The sequence below is a fragment of the Nycticebus coucang genome, chromosome 1 (genome assembly GCF_027406575.1).
Source record: "Nycticebus coucang isolate mNycCou1 chromosome 1, mNycCou1.pri, whole genome shotgun sequence".
NCBI lineage: Eukaryota > Metazoa > Chordata > Mammalia > Primates > Lorisidae > Nycticebus > Nycticebus coucang.
In genome coordinates this window covers 132,177,870-132,205,275 of record NC_069780.1, presented here as the reverse complement: position 1 = coordinate 132,205,275, position 27,406 = coordinate 132,177,870, and the positions used below count along the sequence as shown (strand labels likewise).

The following is a 27,406-nucleotide window of genomic DNA, read 5'->3' as shown; positions in this document are numbered from 1 at the left end:
ATACACAGCTTTCGAAGGTCACGTTCCTGCCCCCATCAGACCAGATATATTATACTAGCAAGTGGCAGATTGGCTGCTTAAAATTTCAGTCTTTATTATGAAGCTCTTCTAAGAAACTAAAGCCTGAATGTGAGCTTAAAGGACAGATTGGAGCTGGTTTTGATTTCCCTCTTTTAGGGCTGGAGCAGGGAACTTTTCTGACATTTGCAACAAAGCTCTCAAGTATTGATTAAATGAATAGGCTAACTTTCTTTTCTCTGTATATAAACACCCAAAATCCATGATGGTGTTCAGCGATGTTCTATTATTACTGTCAATAGTATAAATAGACTGATTCACACTCAAGCAATGACCCATTTCTCTATTTTTATGGTACATTATCTCTCTAAAAAAAAAGAAAATGCACATCTTGCCTGCACATTTACTGAAGGTAATATCTACATGCCAAAAAAGTGGTGAGGAGTTCGTATTTTAGAGATTCCTTCCCAAGGGTAGCATAGAGGAAGACTGTTACTGTATTAATTTAGACTACTCATCTTTTAGGAGAAACAATCTACTCCTTTTGTTAACAAGAATTGCAAACAGAATCTAGTCCTGGGAAACAACTTGTGACCGATTTGGAATTCCTTTGTGTGTTAGGCTGGAAACAGACGTAAGGAAGGAAAATTGTGTAATTACAGGGAAGAACTGTCCTGTTTACCATCTGTCTTGTTTGCGAGGCATCCACATGCAGACGTAAGCACAGCAATAGCCGACTCACCACGCCTGTGGCCACACTTGCCTCTCCCTCTCTAAGAAATGTGTACAACTTCAACTCCTCTTTAAGGAGCCATTTTCAGAAAATTTTTAATCTGTAATTATCAGAATGAAGGGTAAAAGCTGGCCACCTAAATCATCTATTTCCAAAGCTATTTCAACTCAGCTGTCCTGTCTTCAGAGACCAAAGGCGTAAATGCATAAATGCATAGTAATTCCTCTTAGTTATGTTGTTCTTTTCTCTGACTTATTTTCCCCTCATAATAGTATGTGAACCACTCTTCCAGATTTCACCATGTCTTTATATCACCTCTATCATGTAATGTCTTTCTTTGAATCAACTTTCCTTCGTAAAAATAATGCATCAAACTGCAACAAAAAAATAGCCAGGTGTTGTGGCAGGCACCTGTAGTTCCAGCCACTCAGGAGGCTGAGGCGAGAGAATCTCTTAAGCCCAGGAGTTCGAGAGTGCTGTGAGCTGTGACGCCACAGCAGTCTACCAAGGGCAATAAGGTGTTATTACTCTGTCTCTAAAAAGAAAAAAAAAATGCATATTTTTCTTTGCTTTAAAACAAAGTACCTCTTTTATAGTGAAAAACTATCACACCTTGCAATAAACAAAAAGTTTAGAAGAAAAATGAGTGTAATGAAAACAAAATAGTTGAATCCAGTCCCTTCCCTGCCTTGAAACTATGTATGGAAGATGTACTCTGTTACAAACCCAATTATTAAGTGTCAGGGTAGTGTTCAGTGTTAAGAAAATTTAGCAAATTGATTCAAGATGGATGAAGGACTTAAATTTAAGGCATGAAACAATAAAAATCCTCAAAGAAAGCATAGGGAAAACCACTGGAAGATATTGGCCTGGGGAAAGACTTCATGAAGAAGACTGCCATGGCAATTGCAACAACAAAAATAAACAAATGGGACTTCATTAAACTGAAGCTTCTGTACAGCCAAGGAGACAACCACCAAAGCAAAGAGACAATCTACACAATGGGAAAGGATATTTGCATATTTTGAAGCAGACAAAAGCTTGATAACAAGGATCTATAGAGAACTCAAATTAATCCACATGAAGAAAGCCAACACCTCTTCCTCCCTGGCTGCCCAAGGATCGCCCGCCATCATGAACGACACAGTAACTATCCGGATCAGGAAGTTCGTGACTAACCGACTACTTCAGAGGAAACAAATGGTCATTGATGTCCTTCACCCTGGGAGAGCAACAGTACCAAAGACAGAAATTAGAGAAAAACTAGCCAAAATGTACAAGACCACACCTGATGTCATCTTCGTATTTGGATTCAGAACTCACTTTGGGGGTGGGAAGACAACGGGCTTTGGCATGATTTACGATTCTTTGGATTATGTGAAGAAAAATGAACCCAAACAGACTTGCAAGGCATGGCCTATATGAGAAGAAAAAGACATCAAGAAAGCAGCGAAAGGAACGCAAGAACAGAATGAAGAATGTCAGGGGGACTGCAAAGGCTAATGTTGGCGCTGGCAAAAAGTGAGCTGGAGATTGGATAACAGGCAAAGGAGTAAAGACTCTACAGTGATGTTATCTGCAGCCATTGTATAGATTTTTCACAAGGGGATTAATAAAGACTTTTCTTTTTTTTCTTTTTTTTTTTTCTTTTTTTGTTTGTTTGTAGAGACAGAGTTTCACTTTATCGCCCTAGGTAGAGTGCCGTGGCATCACACAGCTCACAGCAACCTCCAACTCCTGGGCCTAGGCGATTCTCCTGCCTCAGCCTCCCGAGTAGCTGGGACTACAGGCGCCCGCCACAACGCCCAGCTATTTTTTTGTTGCAGTTTGGTCGGGGCCAGGTTTGAACCCGCCACCCTCAGTATATGGGGCTGGCACCCTGCTCACTTTATTAGGCGCTGCCCTAATAAAGACTTTTCAAGTGAAAAAAAAAGCCAACAATCCCATATATCAATAGGCAAGAGAAATGAATAGAACCTTCTCTAAAGAAGACAGGCTAACAAACATGAAAAAATGCTCATCATCCCTATCTATTAGAGAAAAGCAAATCAAAACTACCCTGAGATACCATCTAACCCCAGTGAGAATGGCCCATATCACAAAATCTAAAAACTGCAGATGCTGGTGTGGATGTGGAGAGAAGGGAACACTTTTACACTGCTGGTGGAACTGCAAACTAATACGACCTTTTTGGAAGGAAAGGAGAAACCTCAAAGCACTCAAGCTAGACCTCCCATTTGATCCTGCAATCCCATTACTGGGCATCTACCCAGAAGCAAAAAAATCCTTTTATCATAATGACACTTGCACTAGACTATTTATCACAGCTCAATTTACAATCACCAAAATGTGGAAACAGCCTAAATGCCCACCAACCCAGGAATGAATTCACAAGCTGTGGTATACATGTACACCATGGAATACTTTCGGCTGTTAAAAAAATGGAGACTGGGCGGCGCCTGTGGCTCAGTCGGTAGGGCACCGGCCCCATATACCGAGGGTGGCGGGTTCAAACCCAGCCCCAGCCAAACTGCAACCAAAAAATAGCCGGGCGTTGTGGCGGGCGCCTGTGGTCCCAGCTACTCGGGAGGCTGAGGCAAGAGAATCGCTTAAGCCCAGGAGTTGGAGGTTGCTGTGAGCTGTGTGAGGCCACGGCACTCTACCGAGGGCCATAAAGTGAGACCCTGTCTCTACAAAAAAAAAAAAAATGGAGACTTTACATCCTTCGTATTAGTCTGGATGGAAGTGGAAGACATTATTCTTAGTAAAGCATCACAAGAATGGAGAAGCATGAATCCTATGTACTCAATTTTCATATGAGGACAATTAATGACATGGTGGGGGAAGGGGAGAGCAGAGAGAGAAAGAAGGAGGGAGGGGTCGGGGAAAGGAAGAGCAGAGAGAGGGAAGGAGGGAGGGGGTGGGGCCTTGGTGTGTGCCACACCTTTTGGGGGCAAGATATGAGTGCAAGAGGGACTTTGACTAACAAATGCAATCAGTGTAACCTGGTTTCTTGTACTGTCAATGAATCCCCAACGATAAAAAAAAAAAAGAAAGAAAGAAAATTTAGCATTAAATAGACACTTTCCCTTTTAATTAATCTAAAGGATAAAAAGGAACAGAAAAGGCAATAATCAAAGCGGTCCTATGCTGCCATAAGGATGGGCATAGATCCATGGGATGGAATTGAGAGTCTAGCAATAAACTTTTAAATTTATGGTCAATTTGATTTCAACAAGAGGCTAAAACAACTCAATGGGAAAACAGTCTTTCCAACAAATGGTGTAGGGACACCTGGAAATCCACATGCCAGACCGAAAAGGTGGGCCCCTCTGTCTCCCACCCCCATAAAAAAATGAACTACAAATAGATCATAGACCTAAATGTAAGACCTAAAACTATAAAACTCTTAGAATAAAGCATAAGAGTAAATCTTTGTGACCTTGGATGAGGCCGTGGTTTCTTAGATAGAACACCAAAGCACAAGCAGCAAAAGAGATAAATCAATTCCTTCATCAAAATTGAAAACTTCTGTGCTGTAAATAGTAAGTACCATCAGAAATTGAGAAGACAACTGTGAGAATGAGACAAAATAATTATAAATCATACATCTAAGGGGCTTGTATCCAGAATATACAAAGAAATCCTACAACTTAATGTTAAAAAGAAATAATTCAATTTTAAAAAGCAACTACACATCAAAAGATAGACTCAACTTAGTGAAGAAGCAACCTGTGAAATGGGAGAAAATATTTGTAAATCATGTCTGGTAAAAGGCTGATTATCTAGGCTACATAAAGAACTGCTACAACTCAATAACAAAACAACCCAATTGAAAAATAAGCAAAGAACTTAAATAGACATTTCTACAAAGATGTACACACAGTCAGAAGGCACATAAACAAATGCCCAGCATCACTAAGAATTGGAGAAGTCAAGATCACGATCACAGTGGATGCTGCCTCGAATCTATTAGGATGACTGATTATATATATTTTAAAAAGTATTAACAAGAATGTGAAGAAAACGGAGCCCTTGTACACTGTTGGCAGGAATGTAAAATGGAATAACTGCCATGGAAAACAGCATGTCGGTTTCTCAAAGAATAAGAATTACCACATGACTCTGAATGTAGACCCAAAAGCATGGAAAGCAGAGCTGAAGAGGTATTTGTACATCCGTGTTCATAGCAGCAGCATTCGTAATGGTGCAGTGTCCATCAAGAGATGAATGGATGGAGGGTGGTACAGACATTTAATCAGCTTTAAAAAGGAAGGAAGTTCTGATCCATGCCAGAACAGGGGTAAACCTTGAGGACATTATGCCAACTGAAATGAAGCAGTCACCAAAGGACAAATCCTGTGTGATTCCATTTATATAAAGTCCTTAATGCCGTCACATTCAGTGACAGAATGTAACTCGTGATTTCCAGGGGTTAGAAGGCATGATGACAGGAATGACTGCTAATTGAGCAGAGGGTTTCTTTTAGTTTAGTGAGATGTTCCAAAGTTAGATGGTGGTGATGGCTGCACCGCTCTCAATATACCAAAACCTATTACCCTGTGTATTTTAATGAGTGGACTTTATTGTATGTGAATTATAAAGCTGTTGGGAAAAAAGATGGGAAAGGGACTACATTATGATTCAGGTAGTTGTTCAAAACAACTAAAATCTCCTGTCACCAGGGAAACCAGTCGCATACTTTGGAAATATTATTTTCGTTTAATTATGGATGCAAACAAAACCAGATGTGTTACCCTCCATGATTTTCCCCTCCAATGCTGCTATTCTGTAAGATTCAATCATGTTCCCTCTAAGTCCGACCGAGAGAGATACCCCAGCAGTGGTTACTCATCTTTGAGCCTTTTTAGGGTCATGAAAGAGGGAACCACAGCCGTTTCTACCATCCTTACCCATGAAAGAACTTTAAGACAGATTAAAATAGCGAATCATGGTGATTTTAAATGACTGCAGTGTGGTTGCTATTACTGCCTAACTTTGCTCTGAAGGGGCATGGAAATGCACTTCCACTTTGCTACCAGTGTAAGCTGAGAGACTTCTGCCACATTCTAGATTCATTCCCCCAACTTTGACCTTTTTTTTTTTTTTTTTGAGACAGAGTCTCAAGCTGTTGCCCTCAGTAGAGTGCCGTGGCATTACATCTCACAGCTACCTCAAACTCTTGGGCTTAAGCGATTCTCTTGCCTCAGCCTCCCAAGTAGCTGGGACTACAGGTGCCCGCCACAACGCCCAGCTGGGTTTGAACCCACCAGCCTCCGTGTATGTAGCCAGCGCCCTACCCACTTAGCTACGGGCGCTGCCAACTTTGACTTTTTTGATAAAGGAGTGGAACACAGAGGTCAGATGATAGAAGGCTTCCCCTCAGCAGATCTTGCAAGGTCTTGCTGGGAAAAGGTTATGAATGCCTTTCTTGCTGTAATTTCCTGATATAGAGAAATTTATCTCCCTCCTGAAATAAAATAAAAACCCTCTTTAGGCTTGGTGCCTGTAACTCAAGTGGCTAAGCCACCAGCCCCCTACACCAGAGCTGGCTGGCTCGAATCTGGCCTGGGCCTGCCAAACAATGACAACCACAACCAAAAAATAGCCAGGCGTTGTGGCACATGCCTATAGTCCCAGCTGCTCGGGAGGCTGAGGCAAGAGAATTGCTCCAGGAGTTGGAGGTTGCTGTGAGCTGTGACGTCACAGCACTCTACCCAGGGTGATAGCTTGAGGCTCTGTCTCAAAAAAAAAAAAACAAAAACATCTTGAATGGTCTCTAATTTTAATAAACATCAGACTTGTATTTAAGATATAAAGGGCATTAGGAGTAAGTTACCACAAAAAGTTGGAAAGGTAACTAACAGTAAAACCTCTGTAAGTTGACCACGCAAGGAACTGTAACAAACTGGTGGGCCTGGAGAGGTGTCAGCATAAGGAACTGCCCTGATACGGACATGTGGTGCGTGTCTGGTCTAGGAAAATTAGGTGAACTGAAGGAGGTTCAGGCTAGTGCAGGCAGGTGTCTGCTATGGAGGTGCTACTGTACATAAATATGGTAGCAGTTGAGAATTTACTTTTACCTCTATGTGTATTGCTTCCACATACAGCTCCTATTGGAACACCAGGATGCAATTGTCTCTGAAAAAAATGACTTACTGACAGAGTTGTTGGGGTTGCTGGGAGAAGTACCTACCGTGGAGTCTTTCCTTGGTAAGACCTCATTCCTTCTACTTATTTTTGTTTAGTAGTTTTGGTTGGTTGTTTTTTGTATTTTAGATAAAATATATATACAAATTTTTGGAATTTGATACTTACACTCATTTAAAGTATAATAATTATAGTTGTTCTTCCCTATAGTAAGAATTCTGTAATTGATAGTACCCTATTTGTAACATGATTTGATATTCTCAAAGGTAAGCTCCAGATACATCCAAAAGGATTTGTCAACCTGGATCAGGAAGAAAGAGAATCTCCTTAAAGAACCAAATTTACTAGAAAATTAAAAATTCCTGAATGTGTTTTCTAAGGATTTCTTTTATTAACAGTTCTACCTTTCAGTAATTTATTCACACTTGGAAGTTCTGTGTCCCATGTTATTTTAATGTTTCAATCAAATATTTAAAAGGCCACTTCAGCCACAGGAGAATGTGGTTTTGTGACGACCATGATCTGCTATCTGATTGCTGAGCCTAACCTTCCCACAGAACGTTTATATTACAGCCTCATAGGGGCCATCATCACACTAAGTGAACTGGAAGAATAACACTGTTGTGTTTTTTCTGCAGGGGAAGGAGCAGTTGACGCCAATGACCCTGACAAGGAAAACACACTAAGTCAACTCTCAAAGACTGAGATTTCCCTTTACTTGACAAGCAAATACGACGTAGAGGATGGCGAAGCTATAGATGGTCACAGCCTCATGATAAAGTAAGTTGGGGCTTAAAGGGCACATGGCTCCAATTACATGTCTGAAACCACGCAAATCCAAAATGGCTAAATCCCAAATAATTCATTTAAAAGTGTGTGGATATGCAAGTACATTGTATTTATGCATCACACCAGTACACACTCTGTCAAGCCGCATGACTAGTACAAATCTAACCAAAGAGTAATAGACTCCTAAATATTATAATAGTTTACAAAGCCTGCCTTGGTCTTTAGTTTCTCATGTAGTGATTTGATTCCTTTAAGAAATGCAGTTGAAAATAAATAAATAAATAAAAATTCTTTTAAAAAAGGCTTGGCGCCTGTGGCTCAAGTGGCTAAGACGCCAGCCACATACACCTGAGCTGGCAGGTTCGAATACAGCCCAGGCCACCAAACAACAATGACGGCTGCAACCAAAAAATAGCCAGGGGTTGTGATGGGTGCCTGTAGTCCCAGCTACTTGGGAGGCAGAGGCAGGAGAATCGCTTGAGCCCAGGAGTTGGAGGTTGCTGTGAGCTGTGATGCCACAGCGCTCTACCCAGGGCAACAGCTTGAGGCTCTGTCTCAAAAAAAAAAAAAAAATGTATTTAAGAAATGCAGTTGAGGCCAGGCGCACATGGCTCACACCTGTGATTCTAGCACTGTGGGAGGCCGAGGCAGGTGGATTGCTTGAGCTTTGGAGTTGGAGACCAGCCTGAGCAAGAGTGAGACCCCCATCTCTACCTAAAATAGAAAAACTAGCCTGGCATAGTGGTGGGCACCTGTAGTCCCAGCTATTTGAGAGGCTGAGGCAAGAGAATCACTTGAGCCCAAGAGTTTGAGGTTGCTGTGAGCCATAATGACACCATAGCCCTCTCCCCAGGGTGACAGACTGAGACTCTGTCTCAAAAAAAAAAAAAAAAAAAGAAAAGAAAAAGAAGAAAGTAGATGAACTCAGCCTATGAAAATCTTCAGGTGACTAAAGGGGGAAATATCTGTTTCAGAGTGGTCAAAAGATTAGTGCAGAAATAAATTTCTTTAACCAACTTTTAATTTCTGGTATAAAATGTAAAATGGTGGGGGCAGGACACAATTATAAGAGGGACTTTACCTAACAAATGCAAGCAGTGTAACCGGGTTCTTTGTACCCTCAATCATTCCCCAACAATAGAAAAGAAAATAAAGTAAGGCTGGGTGTAGTGGCTTACACCTGCAATCCTAGCACTCTGAGAGGCTGAGGTTGGGGAGGGACTGCTTGAGCTCACGAGTTCGAGACCAGCCTGAGCAAAAGCGAGACCCCATCTCTACTAAAAATAGAAAAACTGAGACAAGAGGATCGCGTGAGCCCAAGAGTTAGAGGTTGCTGTGAGCTATGATGCCATGATATTCTTATGACCACAGCTTGAGACTCTGTCTCAAAAAAATTAAAATAAAACCTAAAATGATACACATATGATAAGATACTCTGACATATCTGACTTACCAGCCTCCTTTCTGATTAAACTAATCCTGGATATGTTACCAGCTTTGACTACTATACCCTGCTTCCTGCCCCCAAAGACTTCAAGCGAAGCTTTCTCACTGTACATTAATTCTATGTCCTTTTCGTCAAGACCTGGTGGATATGCTCCATGTTCTGTTTACTCACAGAGTGAGAACGACACTGGGTTTCAAGTCATAACGCCATGAATCAAAAACACACCCTCAAACAAGGCAGTTTTCAGGAATTACATGAACAAAAAGATGCATGTCAGCACATTAGAACAAGTCATGAATTGGGGTGAGGTGTGACTGGAAGCGGGAAGTGGGACAGAAGGGAGTAAGCCTGGAATCCGTACTTCCCTAGTTACTGCCATGCTGCCCGCCCTGCGTTCCGAGCTGGTTTTTATTTTCCATAAGAGCTTTCTGTCCTGACACTGACATGCTTCAGACAACATTCATTTCCACTTGATCACTTGATTTTTTACGGATATTCATTCACCCAGGAAAATGCTAAAACTTCCCTGTGTTGTGATATATGCTGCTTCTGTTAGGCTTGTTTATTTTGTTCTGGGATCATCAAAGTCTCCATTCATTCATGTAGCAAATGTCTGAGCACCTACTCTGCATTCATGCCCTGGGCCTGGGCCTGAGCCTGGGGAAACAGGCGAGTGGGCCAGTCACAGATTCTGCCTTCCAGGGATTTGAAATCTAGTGGTGGAGACCACAGCTTGACTGTGGGACAGAGGCCAAATTGAAGGACTAAGACACATCCTTGGCCTCATAAGAGTTCAGGGCAAAAAAAGAGAAAAGGGGTAAAACGGTGAAATCCACTCCCTGGGTTCATCCGAGCAAGTGCCAATTATAAAGATGACTGGAAATACAGAGTGTGGTTGCACCGTGGAAATGTAATTAAGCGAAATATTCCATGATCTCATCAGCTTTGTCTTTAAAAGTAATGGGAAGAAAATTTTGTTTAATTAGTTTTGTATGTTATTTGAATACCATTTTCTAAATGCAATCAACTCAAATGTCTGCTTTAATGTAATGACAAGAATCACAATTTGGGTAGTCCAAAATACCTAATAATCTGAATATCATATGTATTCATACTTGTTTTTCACATGGATCTTCATGGTTCTGGGAATTCTTGGAACTCAGATTTTAAAAACAAAACCTTAAAAGTCAGACATGTCAGATAATGACGAGCCTTAATCTAGGAACCCTGGCACATCATCCCCCTTGCCTTACCCAGCTCAGCCCTGTGTGGCTCCCTCCCAGGCCCCAGTGTGAGCTGGAAACAGACAACTGTCAACTCCTTTAATCACCATACCACGTAGAGCCAGCCAGTGGTTTTACTTTTTATCGTGATAAAATGCACATAACATAAAATTTACCATTTGAACCATTTTAAAGTATACAGTTCTGTGGCGTTTAGTACTTTCACAGCGTTGTTACAACTAATACCAATCTCTAATTCCAGAATATTTTTGTCATCTCTAAAGTGAACTCTGAACCCATTAAGTTGTCACTCCCTATTCCCCTACACTCCCCAGCCCCTGGCAAACACCAGTTTACATTCTGTCTTTGTGAGTTTTCTTATTCTAGATATATCATGTAAATGGCATCATTTAATTTGTGACCTTTTGTGTCTGGCTGCTTTCATTCAGCATATTGTTTTCAGGGTTCATCAATGCCATGGCATATACTGGTATTTCACTCCTTTCATGACTGAATAATATTCCACTGTATGGATATACCACATTTTCTGTATCAGGTAAATAGACATTTGGGTTGTCTCCACCTTTTGGCTATTGTGAATAGTGCTGCTATGTGAGTTCATGTTCAAGTTGTTGTTTTAACACTGGTTTTCAGTTCTTTTGGGCACCTGCTTATGAGTTAACTGCAAGGTCCTATAATAACTTAATGTGAGGTTTTCGAGAAACGGCCAAATTGTTTTCCACAGTGGCTGCGCTGTTTTCCATTCCCCTGGCAATGTATGAGAGTCCAAATTTGTCCACATTCTTATCAATACTTTTTCTTTTGTTAGTAATGGCCATTGTAGTGGGTGTGAAGTAGTATCTCCTGTGGTTTTAATTTGCAGATAACTACAACTAATAACATTGAGCATCTTTCCATGTGCTTGTTGCCCGGTTGTATGTTGTCTTTACAGAAATGTCAATTCAAGTCTTTTGCCTGTTATTAAATTGGATTGTTTGGGTTTTTTATTTCTGAGTTGTAAGAGTTCTTTATATATTCTGGACAGTAAACCCTTATCAAATATATGACTTGCAAACATTTCACCCCTTCTGTGGGTTTTCTTTCTACTCTCTTGGTGAAGTCCTTTTCTTTTTTCTTTTTTGGAGACAGAGTTTCACCCTGTCGTGAAACTCTGTCACTCACCACGGGCAGAGTGTCATGGTGTTATAGCTCACCACAAACTTAAACTCTTGGGCTCAAGTGATCCTCTTGCCTCAGCTTCCTGAGTAGCTGGGACTACAGGTGCCCAGCATAACGCCTGCCTAGTTTTTCTATTTTAGTTGAGATAGAGTCTCACTCTTTCTCAGGCTGGTCTCAAATTCCTGAGCTTAAGCAAATCACCCTCCTCAGTCTCCCAGAGCTCTAGGATTATAGGCATGAGCTACTGTGGCTGGCCATGATAGCCTTTTTTCCGCACAAAAGTTTATGTTATAAAATTTACCTTCTTTTTTTTTCTTTTACATTTAGGTCTATGATCATTTTTGTTTTAATTTTTGTATATGGTTTGAGATAAGTGTCCAACTCCATTCTTTTGCATGTAACTGTCCAGTTGTCCCAGCACCATTTGTTGAAAGGCTATTCTTTCTCCATGTGATAGTCTAGGCATCCTTGTCAAAAACCAGTTGACCATATATGTATGGCTTTTCTTCTGGACTTACTATTACATGATTTATGTGTCTGTCCTTTTTTTTTTTGAGACCCAGTCTCATTTTGTTGCCCTCGGTACAGTACTATGGCATGACAGCTCACAACAACTTCAAACTCTTGGGCTTAAGCAATTCTCTTGCCTCCCAAGTAGCTGGGACTGCAGGTACCCACCACACTGCCTGTTTTTTGTTGCAGTTGTCATTGTTGTTTAGCTGGCCTGGCCAGGTTTGAATCCACCACCCTGGGTGTATGTGGCTGGCGTCGTAACCACTGTGCTATGAGTACCAACCCTATATGTCTGTCCTTATAGTAGTACCACACCATATTAGTCACTGTAGCTTTGCCATAAGTTTTAAAATAGGGAAGTCCTTCAGTTTTGTTCTTTTTTAAGATTATTTTAGTTATTTGAAGTCCCTTGCAGTTACATGTGAATTTTAGAACCAACTTTTCCATTTATGTAAAAAAGACTTGGGGCCAGTGTTTTGATAGATTTAATAATTTACTACTTTATAGACCTCTGGGCATCTTTGAGATCCTGCTGCTGCCATCGCACTTTACTAGGCAGCACAGTGTGGGTAACAATTTAAATCAAGATGGACTAAGTAGCCATCCCTGAAAGTGAAATTGGAGTATTTCCCAAAAAAGTCAACAGAGCTGGTGCTAAAGTTTAATCAGGCCTTATGTTTAAGTATATTCCTTTCTTTTAAGGCTATATTTGAAAAGTCTTGTTACTAACACATAATTACAAAGTATCACATTGACGGGAAACCTGAAAACTCTCTGAATATTTATCAGTGACACAAGGAAAATACGGTCTAAAATTATGTGAAGCAAGTAGTCACTAGCGTGCTTTAAGTTCACATGTCATATTTCATTGACATTCCATCAAAAATACACTTTGAAGTATTGATTTGGAAACTCTTATGAGCATAACTTTTTTTCTAAGGCGATAAACTCCTAACTCAAGCATAAGAAACAGACAGTTCTTGAGACTCTTCCTTAGCCAAATGTAACTAAAATCAGATGGTGATTTTCCCTAGTTATTATGAAGTGGACACAGGTGGGATGAGAGGATATCTGGCTTTTCTCTGTCCAACTACTTGCTACTTCCTTAAACAAGTCGTGTCCTTTATTCTCTTATGCTTAATCACAAAGTCACTGGCTTGGAAGTGATGAATAATTCATCTTTATGGGAGCTCCTACCGTAGCAAAATTTGAGGTATTACTCCTTCTGCGTGTAAATTTAATACCAGGCTAGTCTCATAACTCTTACCCATTGTATGAGAGTGAAGAAGATGATGATGATGGCAAACACCTATGCAGTGGTGACCACCAAGGACAGTTTTTATATACCCTGTGTGTGTATCCATGGAAACACAGGTGAGCTTATCCAAAATGATTCAAAACCCCAAATCTTTTGATTGCTGACCTGACACTTAAAGGAAATGTTGATTGGAGCATTTCAGCTTTTTGGATTTGGGATGCTTAACCAGTAAGTATATGATACAAATGTTCTAATATCCGAAAAAATCCAAAATCTAAAACGCTCATGGTCCTCAGTGTAGAGAGAGAGAAAATGTTTGTGTACACATATTAAAATCACTGTGTGTAAATCAGTTAACACCGCAGCCCCAAGGGAGATGAGGAGACTAAGCAGAGAACCGATAGAAGCCTTTTCCTGGGTGGTACAGCTAGTAAGTGGAGCAGAAATTCAAACCCTTCAGTCCTCCAGACCTACAGTTTTGGTTACAACTTGTTGAGGGCAAGGTCATTGTTTTTTTACATTCTTAGGAACCCTAGAATAAATAATGTGCATTGCAGCTGACCAGATGATTTCGTAACTGATACTGGGGCCTCTTTCCAAGACGGAGGAGAGGCTGACAGATGTGAGGGCGCAAAGGGCATTTGCCAGAGTAGGGAGAGGCACCTGTTCCCCTTCTTTCTGTGTGTGTGTGTGGAGTAGAGAGCCTCAGTGTGGGCTGTTGCTGTCTTTCCGGTACCACCAAGCATAGGGGTGTTAAGAAGAAAACAAAAAAGCCTGGTGGAAGAGCCCTGGGATAATGTAGGATTACAGCCTCCATGTGGCACTTTAGCCATTTGGGAGCCTCATTCTCTTCTTCCCTGAAGTGGAGGAGAGGAAGTGGGTGACAGCAACATTACCGCCTTAAAAAGAGTGATAAGGTTCTTAATACGGTATTCATTGTAAATCTTTCATTATAACTTAATGGTTCAACTTAAAAGATGTGATCCTTATGGCTGGCCTCTGTTAAGCTTGTTTTCCCACAAAAGTATGTGCATTTAAATGAAAGGCAATATTTGTGGGTTTTAATCATACTTAGCTGCTCAAGTGCTTAAGTTGTCATCGCTTAAGAATTTGTCTGCTGTCACATGATTCAGTTTGGAAACCCATTATCCCAACTGAAAGGTTTCCTTGCTTTGTATCCAAACTGGCAGGAGCACTAAATGGCTAGGGTACCATCTGAGGTGCTAAAAAGGTGTAGAATGTTAAACCTTTGAAATACTTCTGGGCTTCCACAAACACTGATTACGGCTGCTTCAGGATGCTACTGCTAACAGCAGCTGCCTTTTGAATGGAACAGTAAAACTAAGGGGCTACACCAGCCAACTAGCCCCATGTGGTCTCATTTACCGGCAGTGGGTTTTGAGCACAGCTATGATGAGTAAACTCCCTGGTGTGTTCCTTTTTTCTTTATTTTTCCTCATAATCGGATATTTCCTCATTTAGGGAAGACAAGATCCTTGCTTGGGATTGGCCCATCTGGCATGTTTGAAGAGTCCTGGAGCCAGTACTTTGGGCAGTGATGTAGACTGGCCAGACCCCTCTAGAATGTTGTGATTGCACTGGGGTGAGGAGGGGGAACACATCTTGAGAAGGTCATTGGCAACAGAAATGTGAGTGGGAATGTGAACTCCCTGCAGATCCTGTGCTGAGGCACTTTGAGGAACGGAAGGTGGAGCTTCACTTGGAGAAAAGAAAGGTGGTAAAAGAGGGTATGGGGGACCCAGTTCCAGCCTCTCTGCTCAGCTTTCTGAGGGGCTGCGGGTGTGGGAAGGGAATTTGACTTTTTCTGTAACGCTCATCTCTCAGGGCTTTGTTGCCTCATCTGTAAGAGCAGGAATTGGATGGTCTCCCAAATGTCCCCCTCAGTGCTGACGCCTGTGACTAACCAGGCCCCCGGAGTGAGTGTCCCTGGAAGGCAAGCCTCTGAGAGCGAGCTTCCTGTTTGAGGACAGAATGTTCCAACACTGAAGTCTCTAGAAAAAAAATTAATATGAGACACACATGTAAATTTTAAGTTTTCTAGAAGCCAGACTTTTAAAAGAAAGGGCTAAAATTCTACTATATTTTATTTAATCCAATAGACACAAAATTTTATTTCAGTAAGTAAAACATCATTAATGAGATATTGACATTCTTTTTTTTCCATACTGTGTCTTCAAAATCCAGTGTGTGCTTTATACTCAAAGCACATCTCAATTTGCAATAGCCATGTTTCAAGGACTTAATCATCACCTGTGGCCAGTTGCTGCCACCACAGGCAGCACGCCTTTCGTGACCATGACAGTGCTTACCCTGGGCCAGATCCCTGAAAAGATTTTACGGACCTTTTTTTGTTGAATCCTATCAGTAGTCCTCTGAGAGATTCCTGTTTTAAAATTTAAAAAACGGGCTGAGAGTGGTGGCTCACGCCTGTAAACTTAGCACTTTGGGAGGCTGAACCAGATAGGTTGCCTGAGCTCAGGAGTTCAAGACCAGTCTGAGCAAGAGCAAGACCCCCATCTCTACTAAAAATAGAAAAACTAGCCAGGTGTTGTGGTGGGCATCTATAGTCCCAGCTACTTGGGTGGCTGAGGCAAGAGGATGGCTTGAGCCCAAGAGTTTGAGGTTGCTGTGAGCTGTGATGATGCCACGGCACTCTACCCAGGGCTACAGAGTGAGACTCTGTCTCAAAAAGAAAAAGGAAAAAAATTTAAAAATCAAACTTACAACTTGCACAATCCCATGCAGCTAATATACAACAGGAACCCAGATTTGGCCTTAGATTTGTCTGAGCCCAGGGTCCTTGACCTTAAGACATTGGGTGGGGGTGGGGGGGAGGTAGTTGAATTCCCTGTTATGGGACTGACTGGTTCCTATAGAACGTCTGGAGTAGAACTTAGGCAGCAAATTCCACTAGGCAGCGAATTCCACAGGCCTGACGTAAAGCAAATTCCAAGAGAAGTAGGCCATATGGGCAGTTTGTCCTTCAGTAACTCATGAACAAATATTTTCTGCCGCTGGTAGGGCACATTTTTGTGACCCTAGTCATTTGGTCATTAGGCAGCTTCTGTAAAGAAGATGAGCTAGTGTTTCCTGGAAGGGGATATCATAAAGAGTTCCTAGAATATTCATTCAAATAAGAAACAGTTACTATGTTTATATTTTTAAGAATCACCCAGAGCTTTTATTTTTAACTCACTTCCTGTTTAATACATTTACGAGGTCTGAGGACGGCTGGAGAAGGGAGGTGGACAGGGAGGGGAGGACATGTGGCTTTCTCAGCAGCAGCAGCCTCAGGAGCTATGCCATCCCCCATGTGGCTGTAATTAGCTGTGTACCCACCTTTGACTCTCAGCTGAGCACATAGCTGTGCATTCCCAGACAGCCCATAAATCCCCAGCACTGGCGGGTCCTGGGGCCAAAGGAAATGGTTCCCCAAGGCTGGGGTGGGGGAGGAAAGGCAGCCACATTGTGATCGTTCTTCTCAGGCAGGCTTGCAAAAAATAGGAAAGGAGAAAAATCATTTACAGATGGTTTACTCCATTTTATCCTATTTTTAAAATCATGTATTTGGAATTACTTTGGAGGGTTTCTGCTGTCCTTTGGCATCAGTTGTCTCTATACATCAAAACTGGAAAATTTTGAGGCTGAATTAAGAGAATCGCCTAAGTCCAAGGAGTTGGAGGTTGCTGTGAACTATGACACCACGGCACTCTACCGAGGGTTAATAACCGAGACTCTGTCTCAAAAAAAAAAAAATGGAAGATTTTGTTTTATTCCCAAATTTTATGCCATGTGACTATATCCTACTGTAAGTTTAGGAAGAGATCGTTCATCCCATGATATCACCTACTGCTGTTGAATGAAGTAACAGGGCTGTGATAAAAATGAAACTTCACATAGATGAGACCTGCATGTAGGCTAAAGCAACTTCTATTTCCTTTTTTGGGGAAGGAAGCTATTTCCAGGGATACTGTTCTTTTAACCTCCTATAAAAGTAAGCAAACTTAACCATTTACCACTTATGTAAAAACTTTTTAATATAATTATTAATGCATACTCTGATGGCTGTTAAGAACACATGTGAAAGAACATATGGTTCTGGCCCTTCCAGAGGAGCATTCCAGCTCTTAACTTTTTGCTGAGCAGCTCTTCTGTTTTCTACCACCTGAAGATGAGGACCCAGCCTACTTCCTCGGTTCCTTTAACTTCCATCCTCCTGCCTTCTAGGTCAACCCGCAGGCCACACAGGACTTCTCCTCCCCCAGTCTTCCAACTATTTCTTAACTTTCTCAGGAAGGGAACCAGTTGGTCTGGCTCGTAAAGGCATATGATACATTAAACAGGCTCAGAAATTTATTTGTTTTTTATTTTATTTTATTTTTTTTTGTAGAGACAGAGTCTCACTTTATGGCCCTCAGTAGAGTGCCATGGCCTCACACAGCTCACAGCAACCTCCAACTCCTGGGCTTAAGCGATTCTCTTGCCCCAGCCTCCTGAGTAGCTGGGACTACAGGCGCCCGCCACAACGCCCAGCTATTTTTTGGTTGCAGTTTGGCCAGGGCCGGGTTTGAACCCGCCACCCTCAGTATATGGGGCCGGGGCCTTACTGACTGAGCCCCAGGTGCCGCCCCACAGGCTCAGAAATTTAAATGCCATTAAAATCAGGAGAGAAGGATATTGGATATCAATCTCACCCTCTACAGGAGGCCCGCGCCCGTCCCTCCTGCCCATCACAAAGTAGTCTCAGTCAAAAAAGAAGGAAAAGTGTTTAGACAGGGAATATTGTGACATTCTTACACTTATGTTACCAGGAGTATAATCGTACAACATCAAGTGTATAAAGTCTAGACTTCAATTTTTAAACATTCCCAAACTTTCAGAAACCCTGGAGCAGACCTGGTAAACTTCTGCAAGAATGTTTTATTTTAAGGGATTCTCTTTGAAGCTTCTTTTTTTTCTTTTATTTCAGAATGATATAAAGTTAGGTTATATTGTTTGCATTTGTTAGGTAGAGTCCAAGTATAGCGAGCCCTTCACCCAGGAGGTGTGCCGTATACCCTTACATTGTGCCCCTTAGGTGGGAGCACCTCAGTCCCACTCACTTCTCCCCTCTCCCCCACTATTGGGATGTAACTGTGTTTTTCTGTCACATGGGCATGTAGATGTTCAACTTTTGGTTTCATATTAGTATTGAATATATTGAATACTTGCTTTTCCATTCTTGTGTTACTTTACTTGAGAGAATGTTCTCCAGATCTATCCAGGTAAATACAAAAGATGTAAAGTGAAAGTTCATTTTGGGGTGTTTGTACACTCCCTCGGGAGAAGCAGATTTTTGTATATCAGGATCACTGTCTGAATGTCTGTCTTTTCTTTCTCTGTTTTGTAAGGACCAAAAAGCTGATAATTGATGTGATTCGGAACCAGTCAGGGAACTCATTGACAGAAATCTTAGAGACACCAGCAACTTCACAACAGGTAATTTTTCTTTAAGTATAAAATAATTAATATAATAGATAGGAGTTGATTTCCTTAATAATCTTAATGTTTACTATTTTTACTATTATCTCAGAGAAACTCTGTGTGCCATGGTTTGAAGAATTTTATCCATTACTGTAGTCAACTGAGTTCAGCAACATATCAAACTCATGAAGTATCAATGGGAATGAAATGGAAAATGTAACACCAAATTTATGTTGAATGTAATTTTGTTCTAGACTTAGGAAGAAAACTCCAGGTTTTTTTCAAACTCTCAGAATGTTCATCATGAATATTGCATGGTAGATGGGCAGATGAGTCAGTTGAGGATAGCGCTGGTTAATAGGCTATAGAAAACTACCCTTTATTTGCTAACTTGGAGAAATAAAGAAGTGGCTCATACATTGAAGCTGACTCCCAATGCTTCAGAAACAAATGTTGGATCCATTGGGTCAAAGCACCATTATGTTGGTATAAATAAAGTCTCATAACAATCTTGCATTAAATTAACTTTTTATCAACATCTCTTCAAATGCATCATTATTTATTCATTCTGAAATAAGTTCAAGGTTATTATTATAGTACCAATATTGGAACTCCCTAAGCAGAAACTAACCAAAATATATATATATATATATTTTTTTTTTTTTTTTGAAACAGAGTCTCACTCTGTTGCTCCCTGATAGAGTGCCACAGCTGGCGTCATAGCTCACAGCAACCTCAAACTCTTGGGCTCAAGCAATTCTCTTGCCTCAACCTCCCAAGTAGCTGGGACAACAGGTACTGCCATAACGCCCAGTTATTTTTACAGACAGAGGCTCAGGCTGTCTCAAACTCATGAGCTCAGGCTGGTCTAAAACTCATGAGCTCAGGCAATCCACCCACCTTGGCCTCCCAGAGTGCTGGGATTACAGGTGTGAGCCACCACACCCGGCCAGAAACCAACAAAGTTGTCTAATAAATTACTTCTTAGCAGAGCTACACAGAGTTTTCCTGGGTCATTTGTAATTAGTTGCCAAGAAATCATTCACAGTTTTTAATTTTAAAAATATAAAACAAAACTTCAAAGTGTGTGTTTGTTAATGTGTGAGTATTTACAATGTAGGTAGAATATCATGCTCATTTAGTATAAAAGGCTTTTATTCCTTGTTGGATTATTTCCTTTTTCCCTAAATGTATTGTGACTAAGTAACTAAGAGTGCAGACCTCTGAGATCGAGTATAGCTCTAAACCTCCTAGCTGTGTAACTCTGGACACCTAAAAATATTTCTGTGCCTCAGTTTTCTCAACTATAAAATGGGAATAATAATACCCAATCCACTGGCAGGGTAATGAGTAAAGGAGGCTTTAAATGAGTAAAGACATGTTAGGTGGGTAGAACAGTATCTGGGCCATACTAAGTCCTCAGTAATGTCAGCTCTTGCTTCTGTTATTGTTTATTACTAACCAGGTATACTGTCCCAGTATCCCTAATGTTGATCTGTCTGTCCTACATCTAACATAATTGTGTCTAACTAGTAACAGTCAAATCTCTAGACTTCGGTCACTTGTCTAGTACAATGAAATGGGAAGCTCACCATCCCCTTTATTATTGTTTTCATGAACAAGCTATCCAAATAGTATTTGCTCATTTACTTAGTCCATCTTTTGAGAACTCAGGTGCTAGAATATTCTTATTCTTTTTGGCTCAAAGAAATCCTACAGGTTTTTCAGAGTTGGTAGTTTGAGAGTGATTCTCTTATCAGAATGAAGCTCTCTTACTACCTCACTGTTTAATGAGCTTAACAATCTCTATAAATATGCCTGGTGTGCAAGAGTTAGGTTGGATTGTGGACATTCAGAGTCTATTGCCTTTATAGACAATCTAGTTTTAGTTTCCTCACCTGGATTGCCCAAGAATTAAAATCCTTCTACCTGGGAAATTACAAAATAGCACTTATCCATTAAAACATGTCTCTTAACTAAGCTGGTCTGTTATCTTGGTGATAAAGTGGCTCTTTAGATTTTTGGTCATATGAGGCCTACCATCACTGCTGTGTTACGCAGAAAGATGAAGTCCTTCCAAAGATCTATTTCAAACCCCATGAAGAACGTGTTGTGATTCTAGTGTTTGGATTTTGGCTTGAGGACCTCTTTCCTTTTGACATTAACTTGCTTTGTGTAGCTTATTAATCTGGGAAAGTAGGGGACCAGAGAAAAATCAGCATCCTGATATTTTCCTTTTAGGAAGAAGATCATGCTGCAGACATGAAGAGCCGTGCAAGTATAGATTCCAGGACTCCAGAAGAAATGAAGGCTAGCCAATCTATGATGGAAGATGCTCTGCTGCCCCTGGAGCAGAAGAAGAGAAAAATCCAGAGGAATCTCCGCACGTTAGAACAGACTGAGCACGTGACATCCGAAAATAAATACCAAGCCATTCTCAATGAGATTGCCAAGGTTTTTGGAAACTATTCTTTCTTCTTCACTTAGCAGACATGTGGTGGGACTCTGGGAGGTGACATGAGAGACTTGTAGTTGTATATGCCGTCACTTCTGCTCTCTTCAAAGTTACAGATTTTTAAAGATTTCAAAGCAGTTGATAACTTTTTTTTTTTTGATAACTTTTAATAGAGAATAATCACAACTCCCTCGAGTCATTGGGAATGTTGAAACACACCAGAAATAAATGGTCAAGAAATGTAATAGACAGGTTTGGCCTATACTTTAAAGAAATACCTACTAGTTTTTTAATTGATATTTTTCAAAGAGTTTTCTCCTGAATTGTTAGTTGTCATATAGCGCAATTGCTCTTAGGACCCGTCTTGGTAACTATGTCCCTCAGAATTCTTTTCTAAGTAGTTTAACCTAGAGGTAGTTTAGACTTGAAGGTTAGTTTCTGTTTTCTCGTCCCATATTTTTACACTTAAGAAACTTCCTGGGAGGTGGCGCCTGTAGCTCAGTGGGTAGGGTGCCGGCCCCAGATACTGAGGGTGGTGGGTTCAAACCCAGCCCCAGCCAAACTGCAACCAAAAAATAGCCAGGTGTTGTGGTGGGTGCCTGGAGTCCCAACTACTTGGAAGGCTGAGGCAAGAGAATCGCCTAAGCCCAGGAGTTGGAGGTTGCTATGAGTTGTGTAACACCATGGCACTCTACTGAGGGCGATAAAGTGGGACTCTGTCTCTACCAAAAAAAAGAAAGAAACTTCCTGAGAAAGGATCTCAACCAAGTACAAGGAACCATCACAGGAAGTGGCTGAGATCTGTTTGTCAAGGATAAGGAAGTGAATGTTTCTGTTTAAACATTTCGTTCTTCTCATCCAAACATGCAAATTACTATGGGTTCAGAGATTAAAGGCAGTTAAGTGATAAGAAAAAATTTTTTCCACCTTCTGCAAGAGGAATGCACTTAGCTTTATTCTTCTATGGGAAGTTATAGTTAGTTCTAGCAGTAGGCTTACTCCTTCTAGCCCAAGTAACTCAAGGGAAGTAGCATTAACTGTATCTTTGGAGTGGAAATATTTCTCTTTAGGAACATTCTTAGAGAAATTAATACTTTTGCTTTAGAAAAGAAAAAGGCTTTATTTATGTAAAAATAAAAAAATACGTTTAAGCAAACTTTAAAAAAAAAAGAAAGAAAGAAAAAGGCTCGCTGGGCTTAGTGGCTCACACCTGTAATCCCAGCACTCTGGGAAACTGAGGCAGGTGGATTGCCTGAGCTCAGTAGTTCAAGACCAGCCTGAGCAAGAGCAAGACCCTGTCTACTACTAAAAATAGAAAAGCTAGCTGGAATTGTGGCAGACGCCTGTAGTCCCAGCTACTGGAGAGACTAAGAAAAGAGGATCACTTGAGCCCAGAAGTCTGAGGTTGCTGTGAGCTATGATGATAACATGGCACTCTACCCAGGGTGACAGGGTGAGACTCTGTCTCAAAAAATAAAAAAACAAAACGAAAAAGCTATCACGAAAGCATCCACGAAAAGATTATATTTAATGAAGAATTTTTACTTAGGGGTTTGGGGGAATGTGGGTGTGGTTGTGTGGATATCTCTTTGAATTCCTAGGGGAATAGTTTTTAATTTGTAGTCAATGAAAAAATATTAAACAGGTACCATTTTCTTAAATGAAACATTTTTATAACTTACCAGTTAGAATTACCAAACACCCTTTATATCTGCAAGTTTAAATTTAGCATAGATCGTATAAACTATAAACAGCTTATGCAACTTAATGTTGTAGGAATCATATTTAAATCTAAGTTATAGTTATTAGTGTTTAATTTTTTCAGTCTTAATATGCCAGTTGTTTTTGGAAACCTTGATAAATATTTGCCAGTTGAAAAAAATTGGTTTTTACTCATTTATTTATTTGTAAAATAAATGCAAAAATTAACTGTCAGTTTTTTCCATTGAAAGCATTCTTCAAAGAATGTTCAAAATAGTCTAAAGAAATTCCAAGTCTCCTACTGAAGTCTTATTTGTGTCCCTTTTTAAACACTATTTTTCCTTAAACTAATTTTGTGGTTATTCTAAAATTATTTCCTTGCTTTTCCATCCAGTGTCTCTATCTCTCTCTCGCTTTTGAGACAGAGTCTCACTCAGTCACCCTGGGCTTGCCTCAGCCTCCCGAGTAGCTGGGACTACAGGCGCCCACCACAACACCCAGCTATTTTTAGAGATGAGGTCTCACTCTCGCTCAGGCTGGTCTTGAACTCATGTGCTCAGGCCGTCCATCCACCTAGGTGTGAGCAACCATGCCCGGCCCCATCTCTCTTAAAGTGAAATAGGGACACTTCCCTGTTATGAAGTAAAAAAGAATGGGAACCCTTTGGTGTTAAGAGTAAAGTAAGGTGCCTGTGATAAACTACAAGTTAACAGACCTAAACAGTGACTTACTACTTGACATTCTTCTTGTCCCAAATAGACAATATTCTTGCAATGTTCTTGCAATTCTTTTTAAATTTCATAGCTTTTAACTTGTTGTTTTAGGATATTCTAAATCAAAGAGTCTATCGTACACTTCGAAAAAGTGAATTAACCAAACTTCAGCAGACCCTGAAGGCCCTTAATGAGAAGGCAGCATTTTATGAAGAGCAAATTAATTATTATGACACCTACATAAAGACTTGCTTAGACAACTTAAAAAGAAAGTAAGTTAAAGTCACGTTATACTTATTTACAATGTCATATGATTTATATGAAATGTCAATGCTATCATTCTGGGTTATTGTGTTGGGTTTGGAAGCAGACTTTTTACTCTGTTTTATAACTAAAAAAATCAGACTCTCAATTTTATTATTTGCCACTGTGAACTAAGAATTCAGGAATAAATTTGGAAGCTTTTAAATACCCCATCAGCATTAGAATTAAAGTAGCATAACCTGTTGTATTTTAAGCAAATAGCATTAACACTTAAGGAAACATTTTCGTTATTCCTTTTGTCTTTTTTAGTCAAGGATAGGGGATTTCTTTAATTCTTTCTGAATTTTTTTATATTTTCAATTATTATGGATACATAATATTAGTACATATTCACAGTATATATATGATGTTTTTATATAGACGTACAGTTTGTAATGGTCAAATCAGGGTAATTGGAGTATCCATAATCTCAAGCATTTATTATTTCTTTGTGTTAGGAACATTGCAGTCCCACTCTTTTAGAGATTTTTTTTTTTTTTTTTTTTTTTTTTTTGAGATAGAGTCTCATTATGTCACCCTGGGTAGAGTGATATGGCATCACAGCTCACAGCAACCTCAACCTCTTGGGCTTAAACAATTCTGTTGCCTCAGCCTCCCAAGTAGCTGGGACTACAGGCACCCACCACAATGCCTGGCTATTTTTTTTTTTTTTTTCAAAATCAAGTGTATTTTATTAGATTAATGTGCAATTAGTGAAATGATTTACTTCTAAATCATTTGTAATTCTTGTAATTTTTTTCTTTCTTACCAAAATGAAGAAAAATATGCCTCTATAAATACTTCATGCATGAGTTAAAATACTTACTATGTGTCAACCACAAGGCACATCTGTTTCATACCTTTTACATTTCAGTGTTTTTAATTTCCTAAAAAGTACATGAATATTGCCTAACAGTATACAAAGTCCTCTAATAGTTCTGATGTAGCAACAGTTAACCACATATTTTCACATAAACACTAGAGATACAAGCATAGCATTACTGCATTGTGAGTTAAATTACATCAATATCTGCTGGTTAAAAATGCAAAAAGCATTGCGCTTTTAGCTCAACCATGACTCCAAAAAGCATACTTTAGACATAATTGATAGTCAGAAAACCTATATCTGCTTTTTAAATTTACAATTAATTCCCAAACTATTTTAACTAGATTATTCACTTTAATCAACAATGTTGTTTAGCAAAATGTGTGAAAGTCTTAGTGCCTTAGTGTACTCTGTTGTGAATAACTTGATATTTACTTATACTAGACTTGTGATTAATTTTTGTTCAAATTATTACATCTGCAAAGTATTTATTTATTTATTTATTTATTTTTTTTTTTGGTAGAGACAGAGTCTCACTTTATGGCCCTCGGTAGAGTGCCGTGGCATCACACAGCTCACAGCAACCTCCAGCTCCTGGGCTTAAGCGATTCTCTTGCCTCAGCCTCCCGAGTAGCTGGGACTACAGGTGCCCGCCACAACACCCGGCTATTTTTTTTTTTTTTGTTGTTGCAGTTTGGCTGGGGCTGGGTTTGAACCCACCACCCTCGGCATATGGGGCCGGCGCCCTACTCACAGAGCCACAGGCGCCGCCCCTGCAAAGTATTTAAGTATCAATAATTTCTCACTGTCTAAGGTATATCCTTTGCACAAATATTTTTCCATGTATATATGAAATTCTGAATAAAAATTCTGTGATTTTGAAAAAATTTTCAGGAAGCATTGGCATGTCCAATGAAGATTTGTGATGTATGTAAAATTATTTCCCCACTCTAAATGTTTATTGTTGTTGTTCAGTATTTGTACTCTTGTGCATTGTAGTGCTAACACTTTGAAAACGCTTTTCACAATCATTACATTTAGCCTGGCTATTTATTGTTGCAGTTGTCGTGGTTTAGCTGGCCCGAGCCGAGTTCGAACCCACCACCCTTGGTGTATGTGGGTGGCGCTATGACACTGTCCTATGGGCGCCAAGCCCTCTTAGTTATTTTAAAATATACAGTAAATTGTTGTCAACTATAGCCACCCTATTGTTTTACAGACTACTAGATCTTAGCCATTCTGTCTAACTGTAGTTTAGACCTGTTAACCATCCTCTTTTTATCCCCCAACGGTGTTTTTAAAATACCATTTAGAGGGCGGCGCCTGTGGCTCAGTCAGTAAGGCGCCGGCCCCATATACCGAGGGTGGCGGGTTCAGGCCCGCCCCGGCCAAACTGCAACCAAAAAGTAGCCGGGCGTTGTGGCTGGCGCCTGTAGTCCCAGCTGCTCGGAGGCTGAGGCAAGAGAATCGCTTAAGCCCAGGAGTTGGAGGTTGCTGTGAGCTGTGTGAGGCCATGGCACTCTACAGAGGGCCATAAAGTGAGACTCTGTCTCTACAAAAAAAAGAAAAAAAAAAAATACCATTTAGAAAAAAGAAACAACTTATTTTGGGCTCAGCACCCATAGCTCAGTGAGTAGAGCGCCAGCCACATACACAGAAGCCAGCGGGTTCAAGCCCAGCCCGGGTCTGCTAAACAGCAACGACAACTGCACCCCCTAAATAGCCAGGCATTGTGGCAGGTGCCTGTGGTCCCAGCTACTTGGGAGACTGAGGGAAGAGAATCACTTGAGCCCAAGAGTTTGAGGTTGCTGTGAGCTGTGACGCTACAGCACTCTACCGAGGGCAACATAATGAGACTCTGTCTCAAAAAAAAAAAAAAAACTTATTTCGTGTCAGGGTCCATGGGACCCTAACCCAGGCTGGGGGCCCAACAGGGAGATGGCGCTGAATAAAGAAGAAAACTTCACACCAACTTAACTGTATAAAGTGTCATGCACCAAAGTGGCAGATTGAGGCAATGCAGCCACACCCTAATTCCTCAGAAACCTCTTACTGATCTCCAAGAGAAAGCATTGGTGAAAAAATGCAAAGGTGTAAGGCTGAGTAATCCGGACGGTAGAGTAATAAATTGTTAACAGTGCCTCATAACACATGCAGAAAGCTGGCCGGGGAAACAAGTTTCATCTCCCCAGGGCAGACACACTGGCTTCCCTAATCTAACTGTCCATTAGTAGTTCAAAGGTCTCAGTCCCTCCCACCCACCCCACCAGGCAGGGATAGTCTTGAGGGCCTTACCCTGTTTGGGGTGTCTCTAGACTCCTTTTATCTTCTTTTTTTTTTTTATTAATTTAGTCATAGCTGGGTACATTAATGCAATCATGGAGTACAATGTGCTGGGTTTTTATACAATTTGAAATATTTTCAGGTACGGCCCACCTTCATGCTTTACCCTGAATTGGAGACACCACCACCCCAGAGAATCAGCCTGTCTGCCTCTCACAATTTTGGACTGTTTCTTTTGTTCCTGTTTTGAAATACTTATTATAAACAATATTTCCTATAATTTAAACATATTTGCTAATTGCACAAAGCAGCTTACTGATTTTAAATAGCT

The 27,406-nt window shown here is 40.5% G+C and overlaps 1 protein-coding gene and 1 pseudogene across 3 annotated transcripts in view; both read left to right on the top strand.

Annotated features, from left to right (window-relative positions):
* The window catches only part of IQGAP2 (IQ motif containing GTPase activating protein 2), a 362,038-nt gene that overhangs the window by 321,712 nt on the left and 12,920 nt on the right, over positions 1 to 27,406 (top strand). For all 3 annotated transcript variants that reach the window (XM_053588316.1, XM_053588306.1, XM_053588326.1), the window contains 5 exons: positions 6,862 to 6,964; positions 7,540 to 7,681; positions 18,722 to 18,809; positions 21,036 to 21,248; positions 23,775 to 23,935. In XM_053588316.1, coding sequence (XP_053444291.1) covers positions 6,862 to 6,964; positions 7,540 to 7,681; positions 18,722 to 18,809; positions 21,036 to 21,248; positions 23,775 to 23,935 — 707 coding nt within the window. The remainder of the gene's footprint in view (positions 1 to 6,861; positions 6,965 to 7,539; positions 7,682 to 18,721; positions 18,810 to 21,035; positions 21,249 to 23,774; positions 23,936 to 27,406) is intronic.
* LOC128583798 (40S ribosomal protein S24-like) lies at positions 1,884 to 2,353 on the top strand (annotated as a pseudogene).